Raw genomic sequence first — 21,580 nt, 5'->3', positions numbered from 1 at the left:
ATGATAGAATTACCTCTAGAATGATAGAATTACCTCTAGAATGACAGAATGATAGAATTACCTCTAGAATGATATAATTACCTCTAGAATGATAGAACTACCTCTAGAATGATAGAATGATAGAATTACCTCTAGAATGATAGAATTACCTCTAGAACGATAGAATTACCTCTAGAATGATAGAATTACCTCTAGAATGATAGAATTACCTCTAGAATGATAGAACGAAATAATTACCTCTACAATGATAGAATGATAGAATTACCTCTAGAATGATAAAATTATAGAATTACCTCTAGAATGATAGAATGATAGAATTACCTCTAGAACGATAGAATTACCTCTAGAACGATAGAATTACCTCTAGAACGATAGAATGATAGAATTACATCTAGAATGATAGAATTACCTCTAGAATGATAAAATGATAGAATTACCTCTAGAATGATAGAATTACCTCTAGAATGATAGAATGATAGAATTACCTCTAGAATGACAGAATTACCTCTAGAATGATAGAATTACCTCTAGAACGATAGAATGATAGAATTACATCTAGAATGATAGAATTACCTCGAGAATGACAGAATGATAGAATGACATCTAGAATGATAGAATTACCTCTAGAATGATAGAATTACCTCTAGAATGATAGAATGATAGAATTAAATCTAGAATGATAGAACAATAGAATTACCTCTAGAATGATAGAATTACCTCTAGAATGATAGAACGATAGAATTACCTCTAGAATGATAGAACAATAGAATTACCTCTAGAATTATAGAATTACCTCTAGAACGATAGAACGATAGAATTACCTCTAGAATGATAGAACAATAGAATTACCTCTAGAACGATAGAATTACCTCTAGAATGATAGAATTACCTCTAGAATGATAGAACGATACAATTACCTCTAGAACGATAGAATTACCTCTAGAACGATAGAATTACATCTAGAATGATAGAACGATAGAATTACCTCTAGAATGATAGAACAATAGAATTACCTCTAGAATTATCTCTAGAATGATAGAACGATAGAATTACCTCTAGAATGATAGAATTACCTCTAGAATGAAATAACGATAGAATTACCTCTAGAATGGTAGAATTACCTATAGAATGATAGAACAATAGAATTACCTCTAGAATTATAGAATTACCTCGAGAACGATAGAACGATAGAATTATCTCTAGAATGATAGAATTACCTCTAGAATGATAGAACGATAGAATTACCTCTAGAATGATAGAACAATAGAATTACCTCTAGAATTATAGAATTACCTCTAGAACGATAGAACGATAGAATTACCTCTAGAATGATAGAATTACCTCTAGAATGATAGAACGATAGAATTACCTCTAGAATGATAGAACAATAGAATTACCTCTAGAATTATAGAATTACCTCTAGAACGATAGAACGATAGAATTACCTCTAGAATAGAACAATAGAATTACCTCTAGAACGATAGAATTACCTCTAGAATGATAGAATTACCTCTAGAATGATAGAACGATACAATTACCTCTAGAACGATAGAATTACCTCTAGAACGATAGAATTACCTCTAGAATTATAGAATGATAGAATTACCTCTAGAATGATAGAACGATAGAATTACCTCTAGAACGATAGAATTACCTCTAGAATTATAGAATGATAGAATTACCTCTAGAATGATAGAACGATAGAATTACCTCTAGAACGATAGAATTACCTCTAGAATTATAGAATGATAGAATTACCTCTAGAACGATAGAATTACCTCTAGAACGATAGAATTAACTCTAGAACGATGGAACAATAGAATTACCTCTAGAATGATAGAATTACCTTTAGAATGATAGAATTACCTCTAGAACGATAGAATTACCTCTAGAACGATAGAATTATAGAATTACCTCTAGAATGATAGAACGATAGAATTACCTATAGAATGATAGAACTAAATGATAAAGGGTTACCTCCTTGGGTCCGGCCCAGGCGGTGACACTGACAGGGTAGCGCCCAGGGACGGCGTATTTATGACGCGTTGTCATGTCGACCGTTTCCGTAACGTTGACCCGGGGTGAAAGGTCACCGAAGTCCCAGGAGAGAGTGACAGGGGTCACCGAAGAGAGGATGGACAGATGAGCAGAGGAGTGGACGCTGACGGGAGGGAAAGGAGGGAGAGACGCAGCGAAGTCCACCGCAAAGACATCATGGGCCAACGTCCAACCACATTCCTTTAACCAAATCAGAACAAAGTTGGAGTTAGTCCCACCACACTACTTTAACCAATCAGAAGACAGCTACAGTTAGTATCACAGCTAAGTACTTTGTAAATCACAATACAGAGCTGCTACATCTGTACTGTATGTTACTATGTACACTGCTTTCAGAAAGTATTCATACCCCTTGACTTATTCCACATTTTGTTGTGTTACAGCCTTTAAAATGGATTAAATAGATTTTTTCTCTCACCCAGCTACACACAATACCCCATAATGACAAAGTGAATACATGCTTTTACATCATTTTGCAAGTTTATTGAAAATGAAATACATTAATATATAATTTACATAAGTATTCACACCACTGAGTCAATACTTTGTAGAAACACCTTTGGCAGCGATTACAGCTGTGAGTCTTCCTGGGAAAGTCTCTAAGAGCGTTGCACACCGGGATTGTACAATATTTGTTCTGTCAAGTTGATTGTTGATCATTGCTAGACAGACATTTTCAAGTCTTGCCATAGATTTTCAAGCCGATTGATGACAAAACCTGTAACTAGGCCACTCAGAAACATTCAATGTCATCTTGGTAAGCAACTCCAGTGTAGATTTGGCCTTGTGTTTTAGGTTATTATCCTGCTGAAAGGTGAATTAATCTCCCAGTGTCTGGTGTAAAGCAGACTGAACCTCTAGGATTTTGCCTGTGCTTAGCTCTATTCCATTTATTTTTATCCTAAAAAAAACTCCCTAGTCTTTGCTGATGACAAGCATACCCATAACATGATGCAGCCACCCAAAAAAGTCAAACTTAAAAAGGTTTTATATACAGTATATGAAGAGTGGCACTCAGTGATATGTTGTGTTGGATTTCCCCCAAACATAACGCTTTGTATTCCGGACAAAGTTCATTTATTTGCCACGTTTTTTGCAATTTTACTTTAGTGCCGTATTGCAAACAGGATGCATGTTTTATATATATTTTTAAATGTAACAGACCTTTTCACTGTCATTTATGTTAGTATTGTGGAGTAACTATGTTGGAGTAACAATGTTATTGATCCGTCCTCACTTTTCTCCTATCACAGCTAGTAAACTCTGTAACTGTTTTAAAGTCACCATTGGCCTCACTGCGAAATTCCTGAGCGGTTTCCTTCCTCTCCGGCAACTGAGTTAGGAAGGACGCCTGTATCTTTATAGTGACTGGGTGTATAGATACACCATCCAAAGTGTAACTAATACTCAAAAGGTACATTCAATGTATTTTTATTTATTTATATACACATCTACCAATAGGTGGCCGTCTTTATGACCCATTGGAAAACCTCCCAGGTCTTTGTGGTTGAATCTGTTTTTGAAATTCACTGCTTGACTGAGGGATCTTACAGATAATTATATGTGTGGGGTACAGAGATGAGGTAGTCATTCACAAATCATGTCAAACACTATTATTGCACACAGAGTGAGTTCATGCAACTTGTTATGTGACTTGTTAAGCAGATTTTATTACTGAACGTATTAAGGCTTGTCATAGCAAAGTGGTTGAATACTTATTGACTCAAGACATTTCAGCTTTGCATTTTTAATTAATTAGTAAAAATGTCTAAAAACATAATTCCACTTTGACATTATGGGGTATTGTGGGTAGGCCAGTGACCAAACAAATCTCAGTGTAATCCATTTTAAATTCAGGCTGTACCATGTGGAAAAACTCAAGGAGTGTGAATACTTTCTGAAGACACTGTATATGTATTAATGTAAATAGTTTTCAATAATAAAGTCATCAGGAAGTTAGAACAAAAACAAGGAAGTAATCAGCAAGTAATAACAAAAACAAGGAAGTAATCAGGAAGTTATAACTAAAACAAGGAAGTCATCAGGAAGTTATAACAAAAACAAGGGAGTAATCAGGACGTCGTAACAAAAACAAGGAAGTAACCAGGAAGTTACAACAAAGAAAAAGTTATGAGGAAGTCGTTAGCCAGTCTCCGTCCACCTTCATGACGTGAGGCTTGGTGCAGGCAGCAGAGCACTGAGCTTCACTGATGCGGTTGGGTTCATAGTTGGTGCTGCAGAGACACTCCCTCCGGGCCCCCAGGCCCCCGTAGCGCTGGGAGGCCCCGTAACACACAGAGTTACACTCCTCCCGGGAGAAGTTACCCGGCGTGGACGAAGAGAAGATGACCAGCTCACTGCCTCCTCCGCTGTGGTCACTGTCTTCCAGACAGGCTGCATAGTTCAGACCTGGTTAATCAAGACATTAATCAATCAACCAAGCAATACATCTAGAAATTAATTAATTACAACAACTGTGTATACTGTCCTCCAGACACACAGTACAGTTCACAGATCAATCAACTCAACAACTACTGCTGTGTGTGTGTGTGTGTGTGTGTGTGTGTGTGTGTGTGTGTGTGTGTGTGTGTGTGTGTGTGTGTGTGTGTGTGTGTGTGTGTGTGTGTGTGTGTGTGTGTGTGTGTGTGTGTGTGTTACCGCAGGTGAGCAGTGACACGTTGAGAAGTGGCTGGTGTCTCAGGTCGGGCGGTTGGACACAGAGCATGTTCTCTGGGTGACGTACATGCACTCCCTTCTCCTGAAGCCAGCTCACCAGACGGAATAACTTACAGTCACACACAAACGGGTTGCTGCTTAAGTCACTGTGGAGGGGGAGGGAGGGAAAGAGAGAGGGAGGAAGGAGAGGGATGGGAGGAGAGAGGAGAGGGAGGAGGGGGGAGGGAGGGAAAGAGAGAGGAAGGGAGGAGAAAACGAGGAAAGGGATGGAGGAGAGAAGAGAGGGAGGAGAGGGGGAGGGAGTGAAAGAGAGAGGAAGGGAGGATATGGATGGGAGGAGAGAGGAGAGGGAGGGAAAGAGAGAGGGAGGGAGGAGAAAGGGAGGAGAAGGATGTGAGGAGAGACGAGAGGGAGGAGAGGGGAGGGAGTGAAAGAGAGAGGAAGGGAGGAGATGGATGGGAGGAGAGAGGAGAAGGAGGAGAGGGGGAGGGAAAGAGGGAAAGAGAGAGGAAGGGAGGAGAAAGGGAGGAGGGGGATGGGAGGAGAGAAGAGAAGAGAGGGAGGGAAAGAGAGAGGGAGGAAGAAAGGGAGGAGAGAGATGTGAGGAGAGAGGAGAGAGGGAGGGAGGGAAAGAGAGAGGAAGGGAGGAGAAAGGGAGGAGAGGGGAGGAGAGGTGGATGGAGGGGAGAGAGAGTAAGGGAGGAGAAAGGGAGGAGAGGGATGGGAGGAGAGAAGAGAGGGAGGAGAGGGGGAGGGAGGGAGAGAGAGAGAGAGTTGGACAGGGTTGGGTACAGACAGTTAAGAGAGAGGAAGAAGAGGGAGTGAGAGACATGGGAGAGAAGAGAGGAAGGAGAGGGGTATAATTAACATTAGTGTTCTTTGTGTGGGTGTGAGAGTGAGTTCATAGTGGAAATCTAAACATAAGAGAAATAACAGAGAGATCATACCAACACAATCTCTCTCTGTCTATTTTAGTCTCTGTTTCAGTTGGAGATGTAAACAGAGAAATAACAGAGAGATCATACCAACACATTCTCTCTCTGTCTATTTTAGTCTCTGTTTCAGTTGGAGATGTAAACAGAGAAATAACAGAGAGATCATACCAACACAATCTCTCTCTGTCTATTTTAGTCTCTGTTTCAGTTGGAGATGTAAACAGAGAAATAACAGAGAGATCATACCAACACATTCTCTCTCTGTCTATTTTAGTCTCTGTTTCAGTTGGCTTTATGGGTGGGTACAGTCTATTTACATTGAAGCAATACAGCCCGAAGGGGGTGTGGTATATGGCCAATATACAGCGACTAAGTGCTGTTCTCACAGTCTGATATACCACAGCTGTCAGTCAGTCAGCATTCAGGGCTCCAACCAGCCAGTTTCTAATGAAGTACATACCATATAGAGACATATACCATATAACAGTAGGACATCAGGTCATCAGGACTGAGATAAACATCTTTAATAATCACACACTTACCTAACCAGAAAGAGAGAACGAGAAAAGGAGAAAGAGAAAGAGAGAGAGAAAGAGAGAGAAAGAGAGAGAGAAAGAGAGAGAACGAGAAAGAGAGAAGACAAAGAGAGAAAGACAGAAAGTCAGAGAGAAAGAGAAGATTTGTGACCTGTTGCCACAAGAAAAGGTCAACCAGTGAAGAACAAACACCATTGTAAATACAACCCATACTTATGTCTATTTATTTTCCCTTTTGTACTTTAACCATTTGTACATCGTTACAACACTGTATATATACATTTGAAATGTCTTTATTTTGAAACCTCTGTGAGTGTAATGTTTACTGTTCATTTGTATTGTTTATTTCACTTTTGTAAATGATCTACTTCACTTGCTTTAGCAATGTTAACATATGTTTCCTATGTCAATAAAGCCCTTGAATTGAATTGAGAGAGAAAGAGAGAGTAGAGTGCTCTTACTTACATTTCTGTTAAATTAAATAAATTATCACATATTTCTTCTTCTATGGTGGTGATCTGGTTGTTACTCAAATCTCTGAAAAAGAGAAAGAACGAGACAGAGGATGACAGACACATATCACCATGACAACCTCCGCCCTCTCTAACCTCCACGCCCTCTCTAACCTCCACGCCCTCTCTAACGTCCACGCCCTCTCTAACGTCCACGCCCTCTCTAACCGCCACGCCCTCTCTAACCTCCACGCCCTCTCTAACGTCCACGCCCTCTCTAACCGCCACGCCCTCTCTAACCTCCACGCCCTCTCTAACCTCCACGCCCTCTCTAACCTCCACGCCCTCTCTAACGTCCACGCCCTCTCTAACGTCCACGCCCTCTCTAACCTCCACGCCCTCTCTAACCTCCACGCCCTCTCTAACCTCCACGCCCTCTCTAACGTCCACGCCCTCTCTAACCGCCACGCCCTCTCTAACCTCCACGCCCTCTCTAACCTCCACGCCCTCTCTAACCGCCACGCCCTCTCTAGCCTCCACGCCCTCTCTAACCTCCACGCCCTCTCTAACCTCCACACCCTCTCTAACCTCCACACTTTACATTCTACCCTTGTTTGTAATTGACCTGCCTGCTAAAATAAAGGTACAATTAAATGTAAATGAAACAGCCCCTCTTCCCGTAGTTAAACCTCCCACCTCCATAATGGCCCCTCTTCCCCTAGTTAAACCTCCCACCTCCATAATGGCCCCTCTTCCCGTAGTTAAACCTCCCACCTCCATAATGGCCCCTCTTCCCGTAGTTAAACCTCCCACCTCCATAATGGCCCCTCTTCCCCTAGTTAAACCTCCCACCTCCATAATGGCCCCTCTTCCCCTAGTTAAACCTCCCACCTCCATAATGGCCCCTCTTCCCCTAGTTAAACCTCCCACCTCCATAATGGCCCCTCTTCCCGTAGTTAAACCTCCCACCTCCATACTGGCCCCTCTTCCCGTAGTTAAACCTCCCACCTCCATAATGGCCCCTCTTCCCGTAGTTAAATCTCCCACCTCCATAATGGCCCCTCTTCCCGTAGTTAAACCTCCCACCCTCCATAATGGCCCCTCTTCCCGGCCCCCTCCGTAGTTAAACCTCCCACCTCCATAATGGCCCCTCTTCCCGCTAGTTAAACCTCTCCACCCTCCATAATGGCCCCTCTTCCCCTAGTTAAACCTCCCACCTCCATAATGCCCCTCTTCCCGTAGTTAAATCTCCCACCCTCCATAATGGCCCCACTTCCCGTAGTTAAACCTCCCACCTCCATAATGCCCCCTCTTCCCCTAGTTAAACCTCCCACCCTCCATAATGGCCCCTCTTCCCGTAGTTAAACCTCCCACCTCCATAATGCCCCCTCTTCCCCTAGTTAAACCTCCCACCCTCCATAATGGCCCCTCTTCCCGTAGTTAAACCTCCCACCTCCATAATGGCCCCTCTTCCCGTAGTTAAACCTCCCACCCTCCATAATGGCCCCTCTTCCCCTAGTTAAACCTCCCACCTCCATAATGGCCCCTCTTCCCCTAGTTAAACCTCTCACCCTCCATAATGGCCCCTCTTCCCCTAGTTAAACCTCCCACCTCCATAATGGCCCCTCTTCCCCTAGTTAAACCTCCCACCTCCATAATGGCCCCTCTTCCCGTAGTTAAACCTCCCACCTCCATAATGGCCCCTCTTCCCGTAGTTAAACCTCCCACCTCCATAATGGCCCCTCTTCCCGTAGTTAAATCTCCCACCTCCATAATGGCCCCTCTTCCCGTAGTTAAACCTCCCACCCTCCATAATGGCCCCTCTTCCCCTAGTTAAACCTCCCACCTCCATAATGGCCCCTCTTCCCCTAGTTAAACCTCTCACCCTCCATAATGGCCCCTCTTCCCCTAGTTAAACCTCCCACCTCCATAATGGCCCCTCTTCCCCTAGTTAAACCTCCCACCTCCATAATGGCCCCTCTTCCCGTAGTTAAACCTCCCACCTCCATAATGGCCCCTCTTCCCGTAGTTAAACCTCCCACCTCCATAATGGCCCCTCTTCCCGTAGTTAAATCTCCCACCTCCATAATGGCCCCTCTTCCCGTAGTTAAACCTCCCACCCTCCATAATGGCCCCTCTTCCCCTAGTTAAACCTCCCACCTCCATAATGGCCCCTCTTCCCCTAGTTAAACCTCTCACCCTCCATAATGGCCCCTCTTCCCCTAGTTAAACCTCCCACCTCCATAATGGCCCCTCTTCCCCTAGTTAAACCTCACAACTCCATAATGGCCCCTCTTCCCCTAGTTAAACCTCCCACCCTCCATAATGGCCCCTCTTCCCCTAGTTAAACCTCCCACCTCCATAATGGCCCCTCTTCCCGTAGTTAAACCTCCCACCTCCATAATGGCCCCTCTTCCCCTAGTTAAACCTCCCACCCTCCATAATGGCCCCTCTTCCCCTAGTTAAACCTCCCACCCTCCATAATGGCCCCTCTTCCCCTAGTTAAACCTCCCACCTCCATAATGGCCCCTCTTCCCCTAGTTAAACCTCACACCTCCATAATGGCCCCTCTTCCCCTAGTTAAACCTCGCACCCTCCATAATGGCCCCTCTTCCCCTAGTTAAACCTCCCACCCTCCATAATGGCCCCTCTTCCCGTAGTTAAACCTCCCACCTCCATAATGGCCCCTCTTCCCGTAGTTAAACCTCCCACCTCCATAATGGCCCCTCTTCCCGTAGTTAAACCTCCCACCCTCCATAATGGCCCCTCTTCCCGTAGTTAAACCTCCCACCTCCATAATGGCCCCTCTTCCCCTAGTTAAACCTCCCACCCTCCATAATGGCCCCTCTTCCCGTAGTTAAACCTCCCACCTCCATAATGGCCCCTCTTCCCCTAGTTAAACCTCCCACCTCCATAATGGCCCCTCTTCCCGTAGTTAAACCTCCCACCCTCCATAATGGCCCCTCTTCCCCTAGTTAAACCTCCCACCTCCATAATGGCCCCTCTTCCCGTAGTTAAACCTCCCACCTCCATAATGGCCCCTCTTCCCCTAGTTAAACCTCCCACCTCCATAATGGCCCCTCTTCCCCTAGTTAAACCTCCCACCCTCCATAATGGCCCCTCTTCCCCTAGTTAAACCTCCCACCTCCATAATGGCCCCTCTTCCCCTAGTTAAACCTCACACCTCCATAATGGCCCCTCTTCCCCTAGTTAAACCTCCCACCCTCCATAATGGCCCCTCTTCCCCTAGTTAAACCTCCCACCTCCATAATGGCCCCTCTTCCCGTAGTTAAACCTCCCACCTCCATAATGGCCCCTCTTCCCGTAGTTAAACCTCCCACCTCCATAATGGCCCCTCTTCCCCTAGTTAAACCTCCCACCTCCATAATGGCCCCTCTTCCCCTAGTTAAACCTCCCACCTCCATAATGGCCCCTCTTCCCCTAGTTAAACCTCCCACCCTCCATAATGGCCCCTCTTCCCCTAGTTAAACCTCCCACCTCCATAATGGCCCCTCTTCCCGTAGTTAAACCTCCCACCTCCATAATGGCCCCTCTTCCCGTAGTTAAACCTCCCACCCTCCATAATGGCCCCTCTTCCCGTAGTTAAACCTCCCACCTCCATAATGGCCCCTCTTCCCGTAGTTAAACCTCCCACCTCCATAATGGCCCCTCTTCCCGTAGTTAAACCTCCCACCTCCATAATGGCCCCTCTTCCCGTAGTTAAACCTCCCACCCTCCATAATGGCCCCTCTTCCCCTAGTTAAACCTCCCACCTCCATAATGGCCCCTCTTCCCCTAGTTAAACCTCCCACCCTCCATAATGGCCCCTCTTCCCCTAGTTAAACCTCCCACCTCCATAATGCCCCTCTTCCCGTAGTTAAATCTCCCACCCTCCATAATGGCCCCACTTCCCGTAGTTAAACCTCCCACCTCCATAATGCCCCCTCTTCCCCTAGTTAAACCTCCCACCCTCCATAATGGCCCCTCTTCCCGTAGTTAAACCTCCCACCTCCATAATGCCCCCTCTTCCCCTAGTTAAACCTCCCACCCTCCATAATGGCCCCTCTTCCCGTAGTTAAACCTCCCACCTCCATAATGGCCCCTCTTCCCGTAGTTAAACCTCCCACCCTCCATAATGGCCCCTCTTCCCCTAGTTAAACCTCCCACCTCCATAATGGCCCCTCTTCCCCTAGTTAAACCTCTCACCCTCCATAATGGCCCCTCTTCCCCTAGTTAAACCTCCCACCTCCATAATGGCCCCTCTTCCCCTAGTTAAACCTCCCACCTCCATAATGGCCCCTCTTCCCGTAGTTAAACCTCCCACCTCCATAATGGCCCCTCTTCCCGTAGTTAAACCTCCCACCCTCCATAATGGCCCCTCTTCCCGTAGTTAAACCTCCCACCTCCATAATGGCCCCTCTTCCCGTAGTTAAACCTCCCACCCTCCATAATGGCCCCTCTTCCCGTAGTTAAACCTCCCACCTCCATAATGGCCCCTCTTCCCGTAGTTAAACCTCCCACCCTCCATAATGGCCCCTCTTCCCCTAGTTAAACCTCCCACCTCCATAATGGCCCCTCTTCCCCTAGTTAAACCTCTCACCCTCCATAATGGCCCCTCTTCCCCTAGTTAAACCTCCCACCTCCATAATGGCCCCTCTTCCCCTAGTTAAACCTCCCACCTCCATAATGGCCCCTCTTCCCGTAGTTAAACCTCCCACCTCCATAATGGCCCCTCTTCCCGTAGTTAAACCTCCCACCTCCATAATGGCCCCTCTTCCCGTAGTTAAACCTCCCACCTCCATAATGGCCCCTCTTCCCCTAGTTAAACCTCCCACCCTCCATAATGGCCCCTCTTCCCCTAGTTAAACCTCCCACCTCCATAATGGCCCCTCTTCCCCTAGTTAAACCTCCCACCTCCATAATGGCCCCTCTTCCCCTAGTTAAACCTCCCACCCTCCATAATGGCCCCTCTTCCCCTAGTTAAACCTCCCACCTCCATAATGGCCCCTCTTCCCCTAGTTAAACCTCACAACTCCATAATGGCCCCTCTTCCCCTAGTTAAACCTCCCACCCTCCATAATGGCCCCTCTTCCCCTAGTTAAACCTCCCACCCTCCATAATGGCCCCTCTTCCCGTAGTTAAACCTCCCACCTCCATAATGGCCCCTCTTCCCCTAGTTAAACCTCCACCTCCATAATGCCCCCTCCCCTAGTTAAACCTCCCACCCTCCATAATGGCCCCTCTTCCCCTAGTTAAACCTCCCACCTCCATAATGGCCCCTCTTCCCTAGTTAAACCTCTCACCTCCATAATGGCCCCTCTTCCCCTAGTTAAACCTCCCACCTCCATAATGGCCCCTCTTCCCCTAGTTAAACCTCACAACTCCATAATGGCCCCTCTTCCCCTAGTTAAACCTCCCACCCTCCATAATGGCCCCTCTTCCCCTAGTTAAACCTCCCACCCTCCATAATGGCCCCTCTTCCCGTAGTTAAACCTCCCACCTCCATAATGGCCCCTCTTCCCCTAGTTAAACCTCTCACCTCCATAATGCCCCCTCTTCCCGTAGTTAAACCTCCCACCCTCCATAATGGCCCCTCTTCCCCTAGTTAAACCTCCCACCTCCATAATGGCCCCTCTTCCCGTAGTTAAACCTCCCACCCTCCATAATGGCCCCTCTTCCCCTAGTTAAACCTCCCACCTCCATAATGGCCCCTCTTCCCCTAGTTAAACCTCACAACTCCATAATGGCCCCTCTTCCCCTAGTTAAACCTCCCACCCTCCATAATGGCCCCTCTTCCCCTAGTTAAACCTCCCACCCTCCATAATGGCCCCTCTTCCCGTAGTTAAACCTCCCACCTCCATAATGGCCCCTCTTCCCCTAGTTAAACCTCCCACCCTCCATAATGGCCCCTTTTCCCCTAGTTAAACCTCCCACCCTCCATAATGGCCCCTCTTCCCCTAGTTAAACCTCCCACCTCCATAATGGCCCCTCTTCCCCTAGTTAAACCTCCCACCTCCATAATGGCCCCTCTTCCCCTAGTTAAACCTCCCACCCTCCATAATGGCCCCTCTTCCCCTAGTTAAACCTCCCACCCTCCATAATGGCCCCTCTTCCCCTAGTTAAACCTCCCACCTCCATAATGGCCCCTCTTCCTCTAGTTAAACCTCCCACCCTCCATAATGGCCCCTCTTCCCCTAGTTAAACCTCCCACCTCCATAATGGCCCCTCTTCCCCTAGTTAAACCTCCCACCCTCCATAATGGCCCCTTTTCCCCTAGTTAAACCTCCCACCCTCCATAATGGCCCCTCTTCCCCTAGTTAAACCTCCCACCTCCATAATGGCCCCTCTTCCCCTAGTTAAACCTCCCACCTCCATAATGGCCCCTCTTCCCCTAGTTAAACCTCCCACCCTCCATAATGGCCCCTCTTCCCCTAGTTAAACCTCCCACCCTCCATAATGGCCCCTCTTCCCCTAGTTAAACCTCCCACCCTCCATAATGGCCCCTCTTCCCCTAGTTAAACCTCCCACCCTCCATAATGGCCCCTCTTCCCCTAGTTAAACCTCCCACCTCCATAATGGCCCCTCTTCCCCTAGTTAAACCTCCCACCCTCCATAATGGCCCCTCTTCCCCTAGTTAAACCTCCCACCCTCCATAATGACCCCTCTTCCCCTAGTTAAACCTCCCACCCTCCATAATGGCCCCTCTTCCCCTAGTTAAACTCCCACCCTCCATAATGGCCCCTCTTCCCCTAGTTAAACCTCCCACCTCCATAATGTCTGGCTGTGTGGTGGTTTGGACAGTGCTGATGGAAAACACTGGAACAGACTGGTAGGAGGAAAGGAAAGGGGGACGAGAAAGGAGTGGCAGAGAGAAGGAGGGGTTGGATGCCAAGAAGAAAGCTGTGAAGGAGAGGGTGGAGGCATTTGGTGGGGTGAGAGGATGGTTGAGGTTTAAAGAGGGAGATGATGGATGAGGGAGGGCAAGAAGGAGAGAGAGAGATGGATGGAGGGAGAGAAGGAGAGAGAGAGATGGATGGAGGGAGAGAGAAGGAGAGAGAGAGATGGATGGATGGAGGGAGAGAGAGAAGGAGAGAGAGAGATCTGGAAGTAGAGCCGACAGAGCAGGAGGAGAAGCCAGCTAGAATTGTGCTTAATGGTTCGGTGATTGGTGTGTGTTCCTCTCAGCACAGCCAGACCTCTCCTGGGGGTTCTGCCTACTTAAATACAGACTAAACCACACTGATTTTCCTCTCCTCCCTCCTCCTCCTTTCAGTCCTTCCCCCCTTCCTCCCCCTCTCTCCTCCCATCATCCCCCTCTCTCCTCCCATCATCCCCCTCTCTCCTCCCATCATCCCCCTCTCCTCCTCTAGGTGACATACAGTATAGAGGACAGGGGCCTGGAGCAGAAGACCCCTCTGGGGAGAACACTGATTCTGTTGTCCTGTAGATACCTGAGAGAGAGAGAGAGAGTGAGAGAGAGAGAGAGAGAGAGAGAGAGAGAGAGGGGGAGGAGAGAGGGGGGAGGAGAGAGAGAAAGGGAGAGGGAGAGAGAGGGGGAGGAGAGAGAGAAAGGGAGAGAAAGAGAGGGAGAGGAGAGAGAGACAGTGAGAGAGAGAGAGAGAGGGGAGGAGAAAGAGCGAGAGAGAGAGGGAGAGAGGGGGGAGGAGAGAGAGAAAGGGAGAGGGAGAGAGAGGGGGAGGAGAGAGAGAAAGGGAGAGAAAGAGAGAGGGGGAGGAGAAAAAGAGAGGGGGGAGAGAGGAGGAGATGTTATCAGACATGGACCAACACACACACACACACACACACACACACACACACACACACACACACACACACACAGACACAAACACACAGCCAGCTATACTCACAGTTCTCGTAGGGAGGTGAGTTGATCAAAGAGACTTGGTTCTAGAGATGAGATACGGTTCCTGGACAGATCTCTGTAAGGAGGAAATAAAACATTACAATTACTGACTGACTGGGGGACAGATCGTTAACACACAGACACACACACACACACACACACACACACACACACACACACACACACCTGAAAACTGGTACAAACACAAATTAGAAATAAATGTGTGTCTGGAATGTACAGATGTAAACAGGAACACAAACACAAACAGTAACGTGTAATATTTGAGGTGTTTTATCTAAACCCACTAAGTATCCTGACAGTGTATATTAATAACTGAAATGTAGTTTTTCATTCCCTCCTGATCCTCCTCGCAGTAGGAATATTCACACACACACACACACACACACACACACACACACACACACACACACACACACACACACACACACACACACACACACACACACACACACACACACACACACCTCCAGAAATTCCCACTCATCTGCTGCAATTAGGCAGAAAATCTATTGTACTGCCAACCTCATCCTCTCTCCTTCCATCCCCCATGGAGGCAGCTAGCCAAGCTGTTAAGAGTGTAGGGCCACTAGCCTAGCGGTTAAGAGTGTAGGGCCACTAGCCTAGCGGTTAAGAGTGTAGGGCCACTAGCCTAGCGGTTAAGAGTGTAGGGCCACTAGCCTAGCGGTTAAGAGTGTAGGGCCACTAGCCTAGCGGTTAAGAGTGTAGAGCCACTAGCCTAGCGGTTAAGAGTGTAGGGCCACTAGCCTAGCGGTTAAGAGTGTAGGGCCACTAGCCTAGCGGTTAAGAGTGTAGGGCCACTAGCCTAGCGGTTAAGAGTGTAGGGCCACTAGCCTAGCGGTTAAGAGTGTAAGGCCACTAGCCTAGCGGTTAAGAGTGTCGGGCCACTAGCCTAGCTGTTAAGAGTGTAGGGCCACTAGCCTAGCGGTTAAGAGTGTAGGGCCACTAGCCTAGCGGGTAAGAGTGTAGGGCCACTACTAGCCTTGCGGTTAAGAGTGTAGGGCCACTAGCCTAGCGGTTAAGAGTGTAGGGCCACTAGCCTAGCGGTTAAGAGTGTAGGGCCACTAGCCTTGCGGTTAAGAGTGTAGGGCCACTAGCCTTGCAGTTAAGAGTGTAGGGCCACTAGCCTAGCGGGTAAGAGTGTAGGGCCACTAGGCTAGCGGTTAAGAGTGTAGGGCCACTAGCCTAGCGGTTAAAAGTGTAGGGCCACTAGCCTAGCTGTTAAGAGTGTCGGGCCACTAGCCTAGCTGTTAAGAGTGTAGGGCCACTAGCCTAGCGGTTAAGAGTGTCGGGCCACTAGCCTAGTTGTTAAGAGTGTAGGGCCACTAGCCTAGCGGTTAAGAGTGTCAGGCCACTAGCCTAGCGGTTAAGAGTGTCGGGCCACTAGCCTAGCTGTTAAGAGTGTAGGGCCACTAGCCTAGCGGGTAAGAGTGTAGGGCCACTAGCCTAGCTGTTAAGAGTGCCGGGCCACTAGCCTAGTGGTTAAGAGTGTAGGGCCACTAGCCTAGCTGTTAAGAGTGTAGGGCCACTAGCCTAGCTGTTAAGAGTGTCGGGCCACTAGCCTAGCTGTTAAGAGTGTAGGGCCACTAGCCTAGCGGTTAAGAGTGTAGGGCCACTAGCCTAGCGGTTAAGAGTGTAGGGCCACTAGCCTAGCGGTTAAAAGTGTAGGGCCACTAGCCTAGCTGTTAAGAGTGTCGGGCCACTAGCCTAGCTGTTAAGATTGTAGGGCCACTAGCCTAGCTGTTAAGAGTGTCGGGCCACTAGCCTAGTTGTTAAGAGTGTAGGGCCACTAGCCTAGCGGTTAAGAGTGTCAGGCCACTAGCCTAGCGGTTAAGAGTGTCGGGCCACTAGCCTAGCTGTTAAGAGTGTAGGGCCACTAGCCTAGCGGGTAAGAGTGTAGGGCCACTAGCCTAGCTGTTAAGAGTGCCGGGCCACTAGCCTAGTGGTTAAGAGTGTAGGGCCACTAGCCTAGCTGTTAAGAGTGTAGGGCCACTAGCCTAGCTGTTAAGAGTGTCGGGCCACTAGCCTAGCTGTTAAGAGTGTAGGGCCACTAGCCTAGCTGTTAAGAGTGTAGGGCCACTAGCCTAGCGGTTAAGAGTGTAGGGCCACTAGCCTAGCGGTTAAGAGTGTAGGGCCACTAGCCTAGCGGTTAAGAGTGTAGGGCCACTAGCCTAGCGGGTAAGAGTGTAGGGCCACTACTAGCCTTGCGGTTAAGAGTGTAGGGCCACTAGCCTAGCGGTTAAGAGTGTAGGGCCACTAGCCTAGCGGTTAAGAGTGTAGGGCCACTAGCCTTGCGGTTAAGAGTGTAGGGCCACTAGCCTTGCAGTTAAGAGTGTAGGGCCACTAGCCTAGCGGGTAAGAGTGTAGGGCCACTAGGCTAGCGGTTAAGAGTGTAGGGCCACTAGCCTAGCGGTTAAAAGTGTAGGGCCACTAGCCTAGCTGTTAAGAGTGTCGGGCCACTAGCCTAGCTGTTAAGAGTGTAGGGCCACTAGCCTAGCTGTTAAGAGTGTCGGGCCACTAGCCTAGTTGTTAAGAGTGTAGGGCCACTAGCCTAGCGGTTAAGAGTGTCAGGCCACTAGCCTAGCGGTTAAGAGTGTCGGGCCACTAGCCTAGCTGTTAAGAGTGCCGGGCCACTAGCCTAGTGGTTAAGAGTGTAGGGCCACTAGCCTAGCTGTTAAGAGTGTAGGGCCACTAGCCTAGCTGTTAAGAGTGTCGGGCCACTAGCCTAGCGGTTAAGAGTGTTAGCCTAGCGGTTAAGAGTGTCGGGCCACTAGCCTAGCTGTTAAGAGTGTAGGGCCACTAGCCTAGCGGGTAAGAGTGTAGGGCCACTAGCCTAGCTGTTAAGAGTGCCGGGCCACTAGCCTAGTGGTTAAGAGTGTAGGGCCACTAGCCTAGCTGTTAAGAGTGTAGGGCCACTAGCCTAGCTGTTAAGAGTGTCGGGCCACTAGCCTAGCTGTTAAGAGTGTAGGGCCACTAGCCTAGCGGTTAAGAGTGTAGGGCCACTAGCCTAGCGGTTAAGAGTGTAGGGCCACTAGCCTAGCGGTTAAAAGTGTAGGGCCACTAGCCTAGCTGTTAAGAGTGTCGGGCCACTAGCCTAGCTGTTAAGAGTGTAGGGCCACTAGCCTAGCTGTTAAGAGTGTCGGGCCACTAGCCTAGTTGTTAAGAGTGTAGGGCCACTAGCCTAGCGGTTAAGAGTGTCAGGCCACTAGCCTAGCGGTTAAGAGTGTCGGGCCACTAGCCTAGCTGTTAAGAGTGTAGGGCCACTAGCCTAGCGGGTAAGAGTGTAGGGCCACTAGCCTAGCTGTTAAGAGTGCCGGGCCACTAGCCTAGTGGTTAAGAGTGTAGGGCCACTAGCCTAGCTGTTAAGAGTGTAGGGCCACTAGCCTAGCTGTTAAGAGTGTCGGGCCACTAGCCTAGCTGTTAAGAGTGTAGGGCCACTAGCCTAGCTGTTAAGAGTGTAGGGCCACTAGCCTAGCGGTTAAGAGTGTAGGGCCACTAGCCTAGCGGTTAAGAGTGTAGGGCCACTAGCCTAGCGGTTAAGAGTGTAGGGCCACTAGCCTAGCGGTTAAGAGTGTAGGGCCACTAGCCTAGCGGGTAAGAGTGTAGGGCCACTACTAGCCTTGCGGTTAAGAGTGTAGGGCCACTAGCCTAGCGGTTAAGAGTGTAGGGCCACTAGCCTAGCGGTTAAGAGTGTAGGGCCACTAGCCTTGCGGTTAAGAGTGTAGGGCCACTAGCCTTGCAGTTAAGAGTGTAGGGCCACTAGCCTAGCGGGTAAGAGTGTAGGGCCACTAGGCTAGCGGTTAAGAGTGTAGGGCCACTAGCCTAGCGGTTAAAAGTGTAGGGCCACTAGCCTAGCTGTTAAGAGTGTCGGGCCACTAGCCTAGCTGTTAAGAGTGTAGGGCCACTAGCCTAGCTGTTAAGAGTGTCGGGCCACTAGCCTAGTTGTTAAGAGTGTAGGGCCACTAGCCTAGCGGTTAAGAGTGTCAGGCCACTAGCCTAGCGGTGAAGAGTGTCGGGCCACTAGCCTAGCTGTTAAGAGTGTAGGGCCACTAGCCTAGCGGGTAAGAGTGTAGGGCCACTAGCCTAGCTGTTAAGAGTGCCGGGCCACTAGCCTAGTGGTTAAGAGTGTAGGGCCACTAGCCTAGCTGTTAAGAGTGTAGGGCCACTAGCCTAGCTGTTAAGAGTGTCGGGCCACTAGCCTAGCTGTTAAGAGTGTAGGGCCACTAGCCTAGCGGTTAAGAGTGTAGGGCCACTAGCCTAGCGGTTAAGAGTGTAGGGCCACTAGCCTAGCGGTTAAAAGTGTAGGGCCACTAGCCTAGCTGTTAAGAGTGTCGGGCCACTAGCCTAGCTGTTAAGAGTGTAGGGCCACTAGCCTAGCTGTTAAGAGTGTCGGGCCACTAGCCTAGTTGTTAAGAGTGTAGGGCCACTAGCCTAGCGGTTAAGAGTGTCAGGCCACTAGCCTAGCGGTTAAGAGTGTCGGGCCACTAGCCTAGCTGTTAAGAGTGTAGGGCCACTAGCCTAGCGGGTAAGAGTGTAGGGCCACTAGCCTAGCTGTTAAGAGTGCCGGGCCACTAGCCTAGTGGTTAAGAGTGTAGGGCCACTAGCCTAGCTGTTAAGAGTGTAGGGCCACTAGCCTAGCTGTTAAGAGTGTCGGGCCACTAGCCTAGCTGTTAAGAGTGTAGGGCCACTAGCCTAGCTGTTAAGAGTGTAGGGCCACTAGCCTAGCGGTTAAGAGTGTAGGGCCACTAGCCTAGCGGTTAAGAGTGTAGGGCCACTAGCCTAGCGGTTAAGAGTGTAGGGCCACTAGCCTAGCGGGTAAGAGTGTAGGGCCACTACTAGCCTTGCGGTTAAGAGTGTAGGGCCACTAGCCTAGCGGTTAAGAGTGTAGGGCCACTAGCCTAGCGGTTAAGAGTGTAGGGCCACTAGCCTTGCGGTTAAGAGTGTCGGGCCACTAGCCTTGCAGTTAAGAGTGTAGGGCCACTAGCCTAGCGGGTAAGAGTGTAGGGCCACTAGGCTAGCGGTTAAGAGTGTAGGGCCACTAGCCTAGCGGTTAAAAGTGTAGGGCCACTAGCCTAGCTGTTAAGAGTGTCGGGCCACTAGCCTAGCTGTTAAGAGTGTAGGGCCACTAGCCTAGCTGTTAAGAGTGTCGGGCCACTAGCCTAGTTGTTAAGAGTGTAGGGCCACTAGCCTAGCGGTTAAGAGTGTCAGGCCACTAGCCTAGCGGTTAAGAGTGTCGGGCCACTAGCCTAGCTGTTAAGAGTGTAGGGCCACTAGCCTAGCGGGTAAGAGTGTAGGGCCACTAGCCTAGCTGTTAAGAGTGCCGGGCCACTAGCCTAGTGGTTAAGAGTGTAGGGCCACTAGCCTAGCTGTTAAGAGTGTAGGGCCACTAGCCTAGCTGTTAAGAGTGTCGGGCCACTAGCCTAGCGGTTAAGAGTGTAGGGCCACTAGCCTAGCGGTTAAGAGTGTAGGGCCACTAGCCTAGCGGTTAAGAGTGTAGGGCCACTAGCCTAGCGGGTAAGAGTGTAGGGCCACTACTAGCCTTGCGGTTAAGAGTGTAGGGCCACTAGCCTAGCGGTTAAGAGTGTAGGGCCACTAGCCTAGCTGTTAAGAGTGTCGGGCCACTAGCCTAGTTGTTAAGAGTGTAGGGCCACTAGCCTAGCGGTTAAGAGTGTCAGGCCACTAGCCTAGCGGTTAAGAGTGTCGGGCCACTAGCCTAGCTGTTAAGAGTGTAGGGCCACTAGCCTAGCGGGTAAGAGTGTAGGGCCACTAGCCTAGCTGTTAAGAGTGCCGGGCCACTAGCCTAGTGGTTAAGAGTGTAGGGCCACTAGCCTAGCTGTTAAGAGTGTAGGGCCACTAGCCTAGCTGTTAAGAGTGTCGGGCCACTAGCCTAGCTGTTAAGAGTGTAGGGCCACTAGCCTAGCGGTTAAGAGTGTAGGGCCACTAGCCTAGCGGTTAAGAGTGTAGGGCCACTAGCCTAGCGGTTAAAAGTGTAGGGCCACTAGCCTAGCTGTTAAGAGTGTCGGGCCACTAGCCTAGCTGTTAAGAGTGTAGGGCCACTAGCCTAGCTGTTAAGAGTGTCGGGCCACTAGCCTAGTTGTTAAGAGTGTAGGGCCACTAGCCTAGCGGTTAAGAGTGTCAGGCCACTAGCCTAGCGGTTAAGAGTGTCGGGCCACTAGCCTAGCTGTTAAGAGTGTAGGGCCACTAGCCTAGCGGGTAAGAGTGTAGGGCCACTAGCCTAGCTGTTAAGAGTGCCAGGCCACTAGCCTAGTGGTTAAGAGTGTAGGGCCACTAGCCTAGCTGTTAAGAGTGTAGGGCCACTAGCCTAGCTGTTAAGAGTGTAGGGCCACTAGCCTAGCTGTTAAGAGTGTAGGGCCACTAGCCTAGCGGTTAAGAGTGTAGGGCCACTAGCCTAGCGGTTAAGAGTGTAGGGCCACTAGCCTAGCGGTTAAGAGTGTAGGGCCACTAGCCTAGCGGTTAAGAGTGTAGGGCCACTAGCCTAGCGGGTAAGAGTGTAGGGCCACTACTAGCCTTGCGGTTAAGAGTGTAGGGCCACTAGCCTAGCGGTTAAGAGTGTAGGGCCACTAGCCTAGCGGTTAAGAGTGTAGGGCCACTAGCCTTGCGGTTAAGAGTGTAGGGCCACTAGCCTTGCAGTTAAGAGTGTAGGGCCACTAGCCTAGCGGGTAAGAGTGTAGGGCCACTAGGCTAGCGGTTAAGAGTGTAGGGCCACTAGCCTAGCGGTTAAAAGTGTAGGGCCACTAGCCTAGCTGTTAAGAGTGTCGGGCCACTAGCCTAGCTGTTAAGAGTGTAGGGCCACTAGCCTAGCTGTTAAGAGTGTCGGGCCACTAGCCTAGTTGTTAAGAGTGTAGGGCCACTAGCCTAGCGGTTAAGAGTGTAGGGCCACTAGCCTAGCGGTTAAGAGTGTAGGGCCACTAGCCTAGCGGTTAAGAGTGTAGGGCCACTAGCCTAGCGGGTAAGAGTGTAGGGCCACTACTAGCCTTGCGGTTAAGAGTGTAGGGCCAC

At 49.2% G+C, this 21,580-nt stretch overlaps 1 protein-coding gene across 1 annotated transcript in view; it reads right to left on the bottom strand.

Annotated features, from left to right (window-relative positions):
• Positions 1-21,580, bottom strand: part of LOC145862543 (polycystin-1) — a 58,342-nt gene that overhangs the window by 2,619 nt on the left and 34,143 nt on the right. The window contains exons 2-7 of the mRNA XM_082966926.1: positions 14,526-14,597; positions 14,037-14,108; positions 6,671-6,742; positions 4,717-4,880; positions 4,220-4,467; positions 1,978-2,238 (exon numbers count right to left, since the gene is read on the bottom strand). Coding sequence (XP_082823052.1) covers positions 1,978-2,238; positions 4,220-4,467; positions 4,717-4,880; positions 6,671-6,742; positions 14,037-14,108; positions 14,526-14,597 — 889 coding nt within the window. The remainder of the gene's footprint in view (positions 1-1,977; positions 2,239-4,219; positions 4,468-4,716; positions 4,881-6,670; positions 6,743-14,036; positions 14,109-14,525; positions 14,598-21,580) is intronic.

The sequence above is a fragment of the Salmo salar genome, chromosome 02, assembly GCF_965601325.2.
Source record: "Salmo salar chromosome 02, fSalSal1, whole genome shotgun sequence".
Lineage (NCBI taxonomy): Eukaryota > Metazoa > Chordata > Actinopteri > Salmoniformes > Salmonidae > Salmo > Salmo salar.
This window is presented reverse-complemented; position numbering and strand designations above follow the sequence as displayed.